At 35.1% G+C, this 16,129-nt stretch overlaps 1 protein-coding gene across 2 annotated transcripts in view; it reads left to right on the top strand.

Moving 5' to 3' along the window:
- The window catches only part of NKAIN2 (sodium/potassium transporting ATPase interacting 2), a 1,028,170-nt gene that overhangs the window by 845,391 nt on the left and 166,650 nt on the right, over window positions 1-16,129 (top strand). For both annotated transcript variants that reach the window (XM_046006830.1, XM_046006829.1), the window contains one exon: window positions 6,146-6,346. In XM_046006830.1, coding sequence (XP_045862786.1) covers window positions 6,146-6,346 — 201 coding nt within the window. The remainder of the gene's footprint in view (window positions 1-6,145; window positions 6,347-16,129) is intronic.

Below are 16,129 nucleotides of genomic sequence, written 5' to 3'. Positions count from 1 at the left end.
TTTGGAAGGCACTGCCCAGTCATCTATGAGAAGGACACTAGCTGACTAACCCACTAATACAAAATAACTGCCACTCAAGCTTTAAACTTCCTCCTCTTGGATATGAAAGAACAACCAGGGACACCCAGACTTCTAAGGAAAGACTCCCAACAGAAAGTCAGAGACAAAATTAAATGTAACAAAAAATCTTCAGGGCATTCCTACCAGCTCTTTCCTCTGCTGGGAATGCCCTTCCCCATCTTTGCTCTATTCACTCCTACACTTCTTTAAGGTCTCTCTCTCTCCCTCTCTTTTTTTAAAGATTATATTTATTTATTAGAGAGAGAGAGGACAAGCGGGGGGAGGCGGGTGAGCGAGGGGCAAAGGGCAAAGCAGACTCCCCACTAAGCAGGGAGACTGATGCCAATGCTGTACTCCATCCCAGGACCCTGGGATCATAACCTAAGCCAAGGTCGATACTTAACCGACTGAGCCAACCAGACACTCCATTCAGGACTCTCTTAACACAAAATAATAGGACAGGGTTTTTTTCTTTTTTTACCATTATAATTAAATAACATTACACTTCCCCCATGACTCAACCCTTAGTTATCCTGTTTCTCTACTTGAATTTATTTTACTCCATATGTTAATTGCTACACTGATATTTTTTTTTCCAGTTTTAGATGGTCATGTTAAATGTTTTCTGTTGTTGTTTTTGTTTTATTAACATATAAGGTATTATTTGTTTCAGCAGTACAGGTCTGTGAATCATCAGTCTTAACACAATTCACAGCACTCACCATAACACATACCCTCCCCAATGTCCATCCCCCAGCCACCCTGTTCCTCCCACTCTCCTCCACCCCAACAAACCTCAGTTTTTTTTCTGTGACCAAGAGTCTCTTAAGATTTGTCTCCCTCTCTGGTTTCATCTTATTTCATTTTTCCCTCCCTTCCCCTATGACTTCTGTCTTGTTTCTCAAATTCCTCAAATCAGGGAGATTATATGATAATTGTCCCTCTCTGATTGACTTGTTTTGCTTAGCATAATACCCTCTAGTTCCATCCACATCCTTTCAAATGTCAAGATTTCATTTTTTCGATGGCTGCATAATATTCCATTATATATATATATGTACCATATCTTTTTTATTCATTCATCTGTTGGTGGACATCTAGGCTCTTTGCGTAGTTTGGCTATTGTGGACATTGCTGCTATAAACATTGAGGAGCATGTGCCCCTTCAGATCACTACATTGCTATGCTAATATTTTTATATATTTATGTATTTGTTATCCATTTTCCCTACTGCATGATGAACACTTATAAAAGCAGAAATGTTGCATATAGCACATAGTAGATGCTTGATAATTATTTTATTAGTATTGACTTATCAACTTAATTATTTAGTAAAAATAATTAACTCAGATAAAACAAAACTGATGTGAAAAACAATTTAAGAAAAAAACAAATCAGAAAACAAAGAAAAATCAGAAACAATTAAAAATATTAGGTATACAAAGGCAATAATTAATAAAATTCAAAATGTTAAAAATAAAATATATAATTCAGTGTGAGGAGTTGGTAAAGATATGAACAATGAGGAAGAAAAGATAAGAATGTAAGAGGTTAATCCTGGAAGTCAAATGTCTGACTAACAGAAATTTCTACAGTAACAGAAAAAGTGGAGAGGAGGGAGCAATTTAAGATAAAATACAAGAATGTTTTCTGGAATGGAAGGAACAGTCTCATGATGGAAATGCCCTCCAAATGCTCTATAAACTAAGGGAAAAAAAGAAAAAGCCATCAAAGTTCTGCTTATAGAACTTATATGAAACTAAAAGATTTTCTACTTATGTAAACTTGAAAAATATATGGAACCAAAATAAATTAGAGGATATACACATTTTACACATTTTATTTTATTTTTTTCATTTTAAATTTATTTTTTGAGTATAGTTGACACACAATGTTAAATTAGTTTCAGGGGTACGATATAGTGATTCAACATGTCTACACATTATGCTGTGTTCACAAGGGCAGATAATCTGTCACCATACACTATTATAATACCATTGATTATATAACCTGTATTTTCCTTTTACTCCCATGACTTATTCACTCCGTAACTGGAAGACTGTATCTCCCACTCACCTTTGCCCATTTTGCCCACCCTACCCATCCACCTCCCCTCTGGCAGCCATCAGACCTCTGTATGTACAAGTCTGATTCTAATTTTTGTTTGTTTGTTTATTCATTTGTTTTGGTTTTTTAGGTTCCACATGAGTGAATATGCACATTTTAAGACTTAAAACAATATTTTATATTATAAATGAATATGTAAACAGTTAGTAAAACTATAAAGAACTTTTATGAGAATATTAATCCAAAATCATGATTGTAATTATCTATGGAGAAGGAATGAAGGAAATAATATTTAAGAGGAGCACAGAGGCAGTGTTATTTTTATGTATAAAATCTTATTAAAAGAAAGACAACAAGCAAATATAACATAAGATTTAATGAGATTGAGTGATGGGTATAAAGATATTGCTGTAAGACCCTCTGCATTTTTCAATATTTTTGAAATATTTCACTATTGAAAACAAAATAATGTAAGGCATCAGAAAAAAGAAAACAGTTACATAAAAAATTGCAGGAAACAAAATGGAATCAGGTTTCTTAACTGTTATAAAAGAAACCAGAAGATAATGGAGAAATATTCACCCACTCTGAGAGGAAATCATCTTCAACAAAGAAGCATATATCCACCCAAAATACAGATTAATATAAAAGCTGACTGAAAACACATAAGGCTTAACATCACTCACCTATTCTTAGGAAACTAATGAATTTTGTACTCTGCAAAGCAAGGGAAAAAAACCTAGAAAGAGACATGAGAGCTGTTAAGAAAAATTGCACTGAACAATTGTTAAAAATGGAAAGACAGGTTTTTCTAACTACTATAGCACGGAAGAGAGAGGTGAGTATAGAACTGAGCTCAACTCCAAGTTAAACAGGCAAGAAATTTTATTTATGACTGTTACAGGGGAGAGAACTTAAACTCAATTCCACTGAAACAAAAGTTGGGAGGATTTGTAAATGCTGGGCTGAGCTAATGGAAAAGTACCTGAGGACATTGTCGGGGAGGTTAGTCAATATGATTAAGTCATCTGTTTGTTAATTTTTGCTTCTCAGAGTTAGACTTCTACCCATTCACAGAGACTGAGAGATATTGATGTTATCTTTCTTGACAATTACATTTCAAAGAAATGGCTACCAGGGACTTGAGAAAGACATTCCTGAGTTTTATAAAATTTACATCTTGAAGGAACAAAGGAAGAATTTATAATTGCAAGTTTTCTAAAGAAAATACTCTAAGGAAAGTGTGGTCAAGGTCTATACTCAGGAAGAATCCTGTTTAGTCAAACTGAAGGGAATGTTAATGTCATCTTAGTCAAATAGAGGAAACTGGGGATTCAACGTAAGAGAGAACTAATGCTATTAAGTGAAGTCCCATGTCCAAATTTATGCATCAGTTGCATAGAAACTGATGAGAGAAGAAAACTGTGAGATTCCAGTTCAGAGATCCCCAGGACAAAACAGACAAAGAAGGAATTGATTGGTTTAAAGTGTTAGATCATGTAGACATTAATATTGAATGTGTTTTTACAGTTCTGTTGGTCAGTTTAAAAAAGAATTAGTGACAGGGGCGCCTGGGTGGCTCAGTGGGTTAAAGCCTCTGCCGTCGGCTCGGGTCATGGTCCCGGGGTCCTGGGATCGGGCCCCACATCGGGCTCTCTGCTCCGCGGGGGGCCTGCCTCCTCCTCTCTCTCTGCCTGCCTCTCTGCCTAGTTGTGATTTCTCTCTGTCAAATAAATAAAATTAAAAAAAAAAAGAATTAGTGACAGAAACAGTACAGAAAGATAGTGAAAAATATGCCACAAAAGTGTAAAGAAATCAACAACTGAAAACTGGAAAATCCCCATGCACTTGGTAATTAAAGGTATATTTCTAAATAACACATGGATCATAAAAGAAATCTCAAGAGAAACTAAAACATTTCAAATAAATTAAATGAAAATACAACATATCAAACTATGCAATGCAATGAAAGCAGTGTTTAGAAGGAAATTTATAGAATTAAATGCTTATATTGGAAAAGAAGAAAGATCTAAAATCAGTAACCAAGCTTCTATCTTAAGAAAAGCAAGGCAAATTAAATCCAAAGAAACAGAAAGAAAAGAAATAATAAAAATCAGAGCAGAAATAAAATTCAAAACAAGAAAACAATGGAGAAAATCTATTAAGTCAAAAGCGGATTCTTTAAGATCAATAAAATTGATAAGCCTTTAGCCACAATAAGAAAAAATTAGAGAAGAAACGAATTACTAATATCAGAAATGGGAGAGGGGTCATCACTACAGATCCCATGAACATTGGAAGGTTAATAAAGGAATGTTAACAACTCTATGACCACAAATTTAATAACCTAGATAACCTAGGCAAATTCCTGCAAAGACACAATCTACCAAAACTCACATGAGAAGTAATAGACAATTTTAATAGGTCTATATCTATTAAAGAAATTGAATCAGTAATAAACAACTTTCCAAAGCAGAAAATATCAGGCCCAATGAGGTCACTGGTAAATCTACCAAACATTTAAGAAATCATACCAATTTTCCACAATCTCTTCCAGAAGATAGAAGCAGATGAAAACTTTCCTACTCATTCCAAAGAAGCAAGTATTAACCTGATATCAAAATCAGACACAGACATTACAGGAAATGAAAACTACAGATCAATACCTCTTACAATATAGATGGAAATACCCTCAACAAAATACTAACAAAATGAATCCAATGATGTGCGAAAAGAAGTACACACCACACCAAGAGGGATTTGTTGTCAGGTATGCAAGCCTGGTTCAACATTCAAAAACCAGTAAATGTAATCAAAAAGTGTAGAAACTTTTTGTTTGGCCATTTGCAGGTAGCTCTACCCACAGGCTTTCTTTAAGATGTATCCGGCCTGAGTCAGAAACTAGTCTGCTGTACCTCCAGGTTGCAAGAGATACTTTGAAGCCTTTGCCAATACGCTGGGAAGAAAGAGGATTAACTTGCTCCCTCCCTGGAGATCATGTGACTCATACCATAGTTCACTCCAGAGGAATCAGCCTTCCAATCTCCAAATCCCCTGACCACTTCAGCTGAACTTTTTCAGGCATTCTGTGTGAGTGAGTGTTCAAGGTCACAAAACCTGATTCAAGATATTTTCTATGCAGTATCTTCTTAGTTAACCCAACATCTCATTTTGGAGTAAGAATAGTTGGTATTTATTACCTTGTAGCACTATCACTGAGAGTGAAATAATTTTATTTTCTACCACTGACCCTCTCTGTTAGGACTCATCTTCCCTTGACTTACTGTGTAACAGAATGTGTTTGCCGTTTTCCTTTCAGTGGTTCTCTTTCTGGAAGACAGCATGTGTCTATCTGCTTGTGTATGTAATTATAAACTCTCTAAGTACAAAAGTCTACCTCCTATTCCATTATGGCTACACATTACCTAACATGCTGAACGTCAATGAAAGGGTTGTTACTTATTATCTCTACTCTGGAAGAATTTGCTAATATTTCCTAAGAAACATTTTGACAAAATAATGATATGTTTTATTAAGTAAAGTTCTTACAAATTTTAGTTTTAGACACATTATATTAAATTTTGCCAAATTGAAGTACAACTTTAATATTTAAGTGTATAAAAGGTAAACATTCTGAGGTTGAAAAAGTAGCTGATTTAAAAATAAGATGAACTTCACGTTTTAAAATAGTTTAATTCACTCCTTTTGTAATATTTGTAAGTCCCCACGAGTAAGAACTCTTCAATGTTACAATTAATGTCAGTCATTGATAATTTTACCAATAAATATTTTTATTTATGTTGTAGTCAGGCAATCCTCATAAATGGAATCTATAGACACATAACTTTCAAGTGGAACTAATAGTTTTACTTGGGATGTTTCCTTTCTCTCCATAAAATAAGGTAAGGGGAGGGGGGAAAAACACATTTCCAATTGGAAAACACCAAGTCTGTCCCTTAAAATAAGGTGACTAACATTTGTAAAGTAATTCTCATCCTTATAAATTGCCTTCTTGCAGGAAACAGACCTTATCCTGACTTTTAATATTTCAATGCACCGATCTTGGTGGATGGAGAATGGACCAGGATGTACGGTAACATCAGTGACACCTGCACCAGACTGGGCCCCAGAAGACCATCGCTACATCACGGTCTCAGGGTGTTTTCTGGAGTACCAGTACATAGAAGTGGCTCATAGTTCCCTCCAGATTGTCCTCGCAGTAAGTGTTGACCATCAACCACTCCTTCTAGTGCTTCTAGAATTGTTTTATCTCCATGCAGATTTAGTGCACACAAATGGAATCTGTGGATAAAGTGTGGCTATTTGATTTTTTTCTAATTAATGACCCCCTTCTGTAGACATTTTTCAGGGTAAACCAGGGCATAGTAAAAAGTCATCAATTGGTAAATTAGTAAATAGGTCATGGCATCTTCAGCATTTTATGTAAGAAATTCAACCAGTCAGGGTTTGATCATTTGGCTTTTGGTAAATAAGATTTTTCCAAAGATTCCTGCAGAAAGATCAGAGAGTCTTCACAACTAACATGATGTAAAATTTATATGATTTCAATAGATATTTTTTCCCCTAGTGCTTCTTTCTGTCTGTGTTGCTAGCCCTGGGAATTCTCCTCTCTGTTTGCTAATATTCTTATTCCTAGATTTTCCTGAAGTACAACTCATCACCTTCTATCATTTCCCCTCTTTTTCAAAACAATTCAGTTTTTCATAAATTCTGCTTCTAGGACTGTCATGCCTCAATTTATATTGTATTAAACTGAAAAAGAAACCCCCCAGCAGGGGGCAGTGAGAATTATAAAAGATTCCTCCGTATTTGTATACAGTATTTCTAGAGCATATTTGTATAATATATGTCTGTTATATAAAACATATTATTTTTGGGGTGCCTGGGTGGCTCAGTCAGTTGAGCATCCCACTCTTGATTTCAACTCAGGTCATGATCTTGTGGTCCGCGTAAGGCTTCCTGCTAAGCAAGGAGTCTGGTGGGTGTTCTCTCTCTCTCTCTCCCTCTGCCCCTCCCCTGACTCATGAGCTCTCTCTCCCTCTCTAATAAATAAATCTTTAAAAAAAAACAACATTATTTTATGTTGTATCACTGTGACAATGTGGAACAAATATATCCTTTTCTTAAGAAAGACTTTTACTAAGCCTAAATGCGTAATTTTATAAGACTTATAAAGGCAATTTTTAAATTCTACATGTTTCCAATTATGTCTTACACAGCCTATATGTACAGATATACATATCTTTCTTAGACTCCATGTAGATCTAAAACTGCTGTACATAGCCTTTAAATTGTTGATGACAAATAATGCAAATAGAATCTGCTTTTTTTTTTAAGACTTTATTTATTTATTTGACAGAGAGACAGATGCAGGGCTCAATCCCAGGACCCTGAGATCACAACCTGAGCCAAATGCAGACACTTAATGACTGAGCCACCCAGGCACCTCTAGAATCTGCTTTTTGAGTCTTTCTTCAGTTAGTTATTTTGAGAATGATGTTAACTCAACAATTTTTAAATTATAAGACATAAAATGTTCTGGATAGAATAGCCTCAAATTAGTTCACATAAAATTCTTCTGGAATTAATAAAACCATATGAGTGTACATGTATTAGATTATATACATCAAATATATATTTAATAGATTTTTAAAACGAATATATAGATACACGCACACATGCATACACATACACACACTTAAATTATAGTAGGCTGAGTATTCTGTGCTAGTAAACATTACCAATCATTGTGACTAAAACCATAAATGTTAATTCTTACTGATCAGTAGAAAGTTCTGCCAATCGCCACCACTAAAAAAACAAGACTGGTGGAGAAGCCACCATCTCAGTCATCATGGGTTGCCATGCCAGAGAGCACAGATAGATCTGGAGTATCTACATTGGCACAGAAATGTTTCTCTTGGGGAAGAGAAGCTCATTGTTCACAATTCATTGTCTAGAACTAGTCACACAGTCCTATCCAACTGCAAAATGGCAAGGAGAAGGGAGAATGTGAATTTTGGGAGATCAGCGTAAATTATTTCCCCAATATTGGAATTACGTTTTGGCTAAAACATTGAGTGATCTCTCTTGAATATGTGCAATCTGAGACACTTCTTAATAAATACACCCTTCTACAATACTCTTAAACTCTAAAACTGTTCATTTTAATTATCTTGAAATAAAAATAGATTTGATGGGATGGGAAAAGTCATTTCATTATTTAAAATCCATTTAGATGAAGTATTCATTCTCATAAAGGAAAAATAAAATGTTTCTGGTATTTGGGAACAGATAATGTGTTAGAGAGGGGTTTTAGATAAAATATCCTCTCTGGAGGTGCCTTTATTACTGGACCCACACATTTTGGAAGACTTCCGTTTATGCCTCTAGGATGCTGTAAGGATATAGCTTATGTGCATGGATAGTTATGTGTCACTGATTTAGAGAGTTGAATTAATGTGTGTATGTATAAACTATATTCATAGATTTATTATAGCTACATAAAATTTTAGCACACAGTTATTTGCTAAAAAACAAAACAAAACAAAAACAAAAACATAATGGACATGAGGCTGACATACTGCCTAAAGTAAAATCATCTGTAAAAGTGGCTGGAGTGCAAAGAAGATGGAAGGAATGTCCCTAAAAGCAGATGTGACTGATAATTCAAGCGACTGGCTCTCACTGCTGTCTACATTGCCCCTATTTGAGTAAGAAATAGCTTGAACAAACCATCACAGGATGTGGTATCTTTACGTCTCCCTTTCCACCTGTTCTTCCGCCCAGCATTTTTCTTTGGCAATGCTGGCTGTGGATCACCTGAGAATTGGTTAGCAACAGTGTACCAAGCCAGTTACTTGGAGAATTTTCAAATCCCTTTCTGTCTTTAGGCTTGCTGTTGTCTAGCCAGCCTCAGGCTGAAAGCATCTGCTGTACAGAAAACCTAGCATATCTTAACTAAAGTTTTAGAATGGAAACCAAAATGGGACTTACCGTGAACAATTTGCTCTGCCTACTAATTGGAAGCCTTCCAACTAGACCTTCCTATAGGCATTCTGATCATTTCTGCTGTTGTGATTAAGAGATGAAATGGTGTCTTGGATCTCTGCTCCTTCCATTTTCATGTTACCCAAATAACCCCCCAGACTATCCAACATTCCATTCAGCTGGGTTCAGTGAATACTTCCTGAGTACTTGTTCCCTGCTGGCATCCTGAAAAATAAATGACAGGATCCCCGACCTTGACAGTGTCACAATCAAAAATAGGATGAGGTTCATTAGGATTCAAACCAGTTGCAAATATGTACATTTTGGGGATGTGGTAGACAGAGAATACAGTTTGTACAGTTTATGGCATAACGTGGTCTTCTTAACTCCACCCTGTGTTCTATAAAGTCAGCTAAACCCCTGCTTCTCCTTGCTTCCACCATCTTTGAAGCTGCCCTCTCTTCCAGGATATCTGGCTTGGATCTGCTTGCCCAAACTCCTGCTCTCCCAGCTACTGCTCTTGACACATTCCAAATTTCTCTAGCTCATTTCCTCCAACTTCATTCAGCCTTTCTTTCACAGATTCCTGACCCCTGGCAATCCCATCGCCCTGTTGTTCAGCTTTCTGCCAATCAACTCCTAGCTGATTTGGAAATTAGTATTCACAAAGCCCACATTTGCATCACACATACATAAGATATCTTCCATCTACAGCCAAAGGAAGATGAGTATAATATCCACATAATTGGGAAGAGGGGCTATTAATCACACAGCCTCCAGCCGAGCAGAGAGGACTGCCAGAACACCGTGATGATGAGCCAGATGTGAGACTTCTAGCCTTCTCCTTCAGCAGCATTTTCTTCTAGTTAGTATCAGATATCACATTCATAAGGAGTACAAGTGTGCACAGCTTTAATAAAACCAAAAAAAAAAAAAAAAAAAGAAGAAGAAGAAGAAGAAAGAAAGAAAAAAAAAAACCACTTACAAAATAAATCAAATAATTATGTATGGGAAGAGCTAGGGAGGAGATCAACCACAGAGATGGTGTTGTTCGCATTACAAAAGAATTAAGCCGATTTCTTCAAACAACCTGTGACTGCAACTGCCTGGTTTACAAAATGTGTTCACAGGAATTAAATCTTTTGATTTGTGTAACAGTCCTGTGAGGGCTACAAAACAAGTTAAACACCTTTCCCAAGATGTCTTAGCTAGCAAATAGGGAGGGTGGACATGCTGACTGAAGTTTTCCTCTACCAAGGATAGGAAGTAGACGGCAGCCCGTATGGCAGAAGCTGCTGGTTGGAAATGGATTCCTGAGACCCCCAAATTCAGAGTTCTTCAGTGGCAAAGAATGCCGTGGTTGATTAGCCATGTCTGCCATGGGTAAGGGGAATGGAGGTGAGTATGCCTCCTGATTGTTAGGCACACATTATACCTCACTTCCTGTGACCAACACGATGAACATGGAGAATGTTTTACAAGGAAATGTAAATAAATGAAGCTTTAAGGAAAAATATTTATAGCAGTATTGAAGTAACTTTATATTTTAAAATATATGTTACAGTTTCAAATAATACATTGGAAGAAAAAATAAAAAAAACAACAACCCAGAAACAAATACTTAATCCTTCTTTTTTCTGGTTACCTCCAGACGACCAATAACTCTAAATTTAAGCTAAGCTGCTCCAAGCCAAATTGTTGGGTTTTGTTTTCCTTTATTTCCTTTACTTCCAACACACTTCTAGGTTCACGGCAGATTGATGATTAGTATTTTTAGGATACCAGCAGAGGGTACTTGTAAAAATGTTAATAAACTTACTATCTTCCACAACTATTAAAATTGGTTTAGAAACCATATACAAATTAGCAGGAACATCATAAATGGCTAGAAAAAGTCTAATACCTGGTGCACTGTCCATCGCTAAAAACAGGATCACTGTCATGTTCATCCTTCAGCCATTATTTATTCCCTATTCAGAAAACTTTGGTTTTTTTAGAGTGCATAAAATAATAGAAATCATTGTTTGACAGATTGTGGTAAAAAAAAGTTTCGAAGATAAAACATGTGCCTTCACATAGATGGAGCTACAGATGTTTCCAATTATTCCCAGTTAATGATACATATTTTAAGTTGACTTGTTAAGACTTATCTAGGAATACCATTGGTGAGAAAGTTTCAAGACTTCGAAAGACTTTACCCAAGTTAATTTGGGATTGTGCTGAGAATGGCAGGAATGCTTCTTTGGGTGCTGCTGACACGCATGGTACCAGATGAAAATGAGTTGCCTTATTGCTCACACTGCACTTTGATACCTTCTTTAATCTGGAAGGACATATTCGAAAACAAAGATTTGGTGGTCAAAGATTTGTTTCCCGATTTTAATACAGCTTACGATATTGCTATTAAAGTGGTAAATAGTAAACCTGAGTTGTGAACTTGCGTCGTTTTGAAGGGATGCATGTTTGTTTGTTTTTGCAACATATTTATTTTATTTTTTATTACTATGTTCAATTAGCCAGCATAGTTATTTTTTGATGTAGTGTTCAGTGCTTCATTAGTTGCATATAACACCCAGTGCTCAACACCACGTATACTGTCCTTAATACCCATCATCCTGTTATCCCATCCACCCATCCCCCTCCCTTCTGTAACCCTCAGTTTGGTTCCCAGAGTCCAGAGTCTCTAAGTTCGTGTCCCTCTCTGATTTCTTCCCATCCAGTTTTCCCTCCCTTCTCCTGTGATCCTCCACACTATTCCTTATGTTCCACATATGAGTGAAACTATATGATAATTTTCTTTCTCTGCTTGACTTATTTCACTTAGCATAATCCCCTCCAGTTCCATCTGTGTCCATGTGAATGGTAGGTATTCATCCTTTCTGATGGCTAATATTCCATTGTATATATGGACCACATCTTCTTTATCCATTCGTCTGTTGAAGGGTGTCTTGGCTTCTTCGACAGTTTGGCTATGTTGGACATTGCTACTATGAACATGGGGGTGCGTATGGCCCTTCTTTTCGCTATGTCTGTATCTTTGTGGTAAATACCTAGTAGTGCAATTGCTGAGTTGTAGGGTAGCTCTCTTTTTAACATTTTTGAGGAACTTCCATACTGTTTTCCAGAGTAGTTGTACCAGATTGCATTCCCACCAACACTGTTAAAGGGTTCTCCTTTCTCCACATCCTCATCACTACTTTTTTCCTGCCTTGTTGATTTTTGCCATTTTAAGTGATGTAAGGTGGTATCTCACTGTGACTTTGATTTGTATCTCCCTGATGGCTAGTGATTTTGAACATTTTTCCATCTGTCTGTTAATCATTTATATGTCTTCTTTGGAGAAGTGTCTGTTCATGTCTTTTGCCCATTTCTTGACAGAATTATTTGTTTTTTTGGGTATTGAGTTTGACAAGTTCTTTATAGATCTTGGATACTGGCCTATTATCTGTAATGTCATTTGCAAATATCTTCTCCCATTCCTTGGCTTGCCTCTTAGTTTTCTTGACTATATTATTTATTATATATTTTATATAATATATATATTATATAATAAGTTATATATTATATAATATATAATAAGTTATATATTATATAATATATAATCAGTTATATATTATATAATATATAATCATATTATAAATATCTTTATAAATATCCTTTAAAGAGGCATATTAGTCTTTGAAATCCAAACAAGGAAATTTGAGTACCACTGTGATTTGAAATTCACTTTCTTTCATTTAAAAACATACATCCCTAAATGTGAGACAAGAATCCATCAAAATCCTAGAGGATAACATAGGCAATAACCTCTATGACACTGGCCACAATGACTTCTTTCAACTCATGTCTATAAAGGCAAGGGAAACAAAAGCAAAAAAGAACTTTTGGGACTTCATCAAGATCAAAACTTTCTACACAGCAAAGGAAACAGTCAAGAAAACAGTATTTCACAAATTAATTTTAGAACCCAAACTGGGCTTATTCCTAAATAGTAAAAAGTATCAAAATGTACTGATTCTTCTGAAAAGGGCCCCTGTTTAACTTTCTAATCTATTCTCAATTCCTCTAGACAGTAATAAAGCCATTATAACACTGTCACTCAGAGTATAGCACCCTCATGTCTTATCCACAACTGTCAATCAATTTTGGTAAAAAATAAACCCCGAGTAATTAGTTATCATGGTCTTTTGTATTTTGTTTTACTTCTGAAAGGTGCTGTTGTAAATTGGTGAATAGTTCTGTGAATCAGTGAACAAGCAGAGTGTAAGAACTTGAATAGCCTCTAAAGTCAGATTAAGTCTAAGATTTTTTTGCTTTTAATATTATTTGATATTCCCTACATGCAAAGTCAGAAATATAAAGTAAAATATTCAGTCTGGGAGTAACAATCCTTAACTCTTATACCCAGCTGTATAATAAACTATTTTTTAATCATGAACTAAATGAGATAATTCTTAAGAAATTGCCTGAAAACAATGAAGATGGTGTTTTTTTATTCTCTCCTTAGCACAGTATCTTTCACTGCTTATTGAGAATATTATTTTTTCAGACAAAGTCACAGTGATGGGCAAAAATGAACTAAATCTTACTAAGTTTACTCAGTCCCCAGATACAACTGTGATTCTTAAAGCCAGTGTGATACTATTTAGTGTACCAACTCACTAACCTACACAGGGGCAAGCTTTATCCCATATCAACCATTATCATCAGTGTGCAATAACTGCTTTTCTATGTAATGTTTGAAGCACTTTCTTACCCCTGAAGCATAATATCACTTGATCTATGAGAATGCTTAGACACACCATGGAATAAAAATACCAGTTTATTTAAGATGGTAGTGAGGATTATAAACTGCAACAAATTACCAAGAATTAGGTTTTCTTTAATAATATGAGATTTAAGTTTAATTGTCTGAAATTGTGCAGTGAATCATGTACAATCCCATTTCTTATATTTAATCTTATAATTATAAACTTAGCTCAGAATAAATCATAAGGTATATTAAATCAGAAGTTATTTCAGAAAAATAGTATATGTAAATATACTAAAATAGAGAAATTTTTAAAACATGACAAGCTACTGGCCTTGAACAAAGCATTACCCTCTGCCTTTGTAATATATAATATCATTATCTTTTCGGATGTCTTTCCAGTCATGATCATTTATTATGATAAAAAGTTTTTAAGAAATAAGTCTTTGATGGCTATTTCCTTTTCACTGGAACTTTCAAACACAGTGGTAGAATAATAATAGCGGAATGTGTAAGTGTTTTCAAATAATAGCTAGGCATTCTCAAAGAGAGGATGTAAGGATGATTGATAATGACAGCTATAATATGAGGTATGATTTATTGTTTAGCATGTTATACTTGAGTAAAACAGAATAAAACTATGGGCAAACACACTTAAGCTAAATAGTGTTTACATAGTAGAAAAAGAGCCATCTGTAATGTTCCTCCTGCACCTTTTGTGTTTACCAATCCTAAATAGGAGTTTAAACTCTACTATTCTCAACCCACACATTCTTCTAAACAACTGGAAATATGATTTCTGGTCTTCACTCTCCTCTGGCCTCTTCCTGTTCCCATGGCATCATGGTTGCTTTGTCCAGGCTCTGTCATTTGTTCCTCTCTGACCTTTGTTGTGATTCTCAATCCATTGGTAAATTCCCTGAGAGTCAAGACCACAACTTTTTTTTTTTAGAATAACAAAAAAATATTTCACAAAAACATAAGATTTACAGAAGTTTCCAGACAAGAGCCAAAATGGCTCTTTCTTGAAGGAAGGATTCTACACTTGATGGCAAAGTCACAATGTTATTAGTGAAGACTTTGATGTTTGTTTAGTGTTCCCATTTTGCTTCAAACAATCAAGCTTGTTCATCTGTGTTGTCTAAATAAAGTTAGACTTGTCTATAGAGCATATTCCAAAGAAATGGTTAGCTGCTTTTAACCAATGCAATTAAATATCCATAAAAAGAGGGAAAGGTTAGGGTTAGCCCATGACTTTTTACACATATGCCTATCATTTGTAATTTCCTCTTAACTTTATTCATAATATTATATGTTATTGCACCTAAAAAGGTAGCTACTTGTCCCATGATGATTTTGGTTAATGCTAATTGCAAATATGGCTGCAACGCCAAGGACTAAATTAGAAAGTGTCATGACTCCAAGGATATTTTGATTTTCTTTATCTCTTCTTTTATTCTGAAATGTCCACCTTGCTCTCCTCTCTTTATTGATTCTTAGTCTCTCCATCTCTTAAGTTTAATCAGTTTCTTATCAGCAACTTTATAAATACAAATTGTTTCTTTTACCCCAAACATGCAGTGTCTTCCAGTGATTTATCTTCATTTTTCCTACCCATTTTCCCTAACTCTATTGATTTCTTTCTTCATCCCAGAATTATGGGCAGATTCTCTCTTTTTTTCTAATTTCTAAATTTTACAAATGATATTCGTTGTAATTTTATACCATTCTCTTAGTTACATATCATGTTTAGGTTGATTTAGTCCTAATATAATGTATCAATTACAATGAAAATCAATTTTAAGTAAAATTATACTGTGAGGTGCAAAAACATTTCTGTGTCAGTGACTCAACAGTTGTTCTGGTATTCATTTTCAGCAATGTGCTTAGTTCACAAATTTGGGAAAGTGTGTGTTGCTTACAAATTAGGCTCAAAACAAGTTGTCAAAGGAGGCTGAATACTAAAAAGATGGTAAAGGAGTGGCCAAAATGTAATAAGAAAATGTGTTTAGCCACTCCTCTGTTGTCCTTTCATTGTGAGTCTGAGGTCTGCATTAGAATGCCTTAGTCACGTGGTGCACTTTTTAAATTTTTTTGGTTCAAAATTCCGGTCTTCAAAGCTTTAAGAGATGCTGCGGTACTTAATCTGGGACTCAGCTAGAGGAACCTTAGAATCATATTAATGAAAATATAATTTTGTGTATCGTCATTGTCCCTATAGCATATAAAATAATTTCACGT

The sequence above is a fragment of the Meles meles genome, chromosome 5 (genome assembly GCF_922984935.1).
Source record: "Meles meles chromosome 5, mMelMel3.1 paternal haplotype, whole genome shotgun sequence".
NCBI classification, from domain to species: Eukaryota; Metazoa; Chordata; class Mammalia; order Carnivora; family Mustelidae; genus Meles; species Meles meles.
This window is presented reverse-complemented; position numbering and strand designations above follow the sequence as displayed.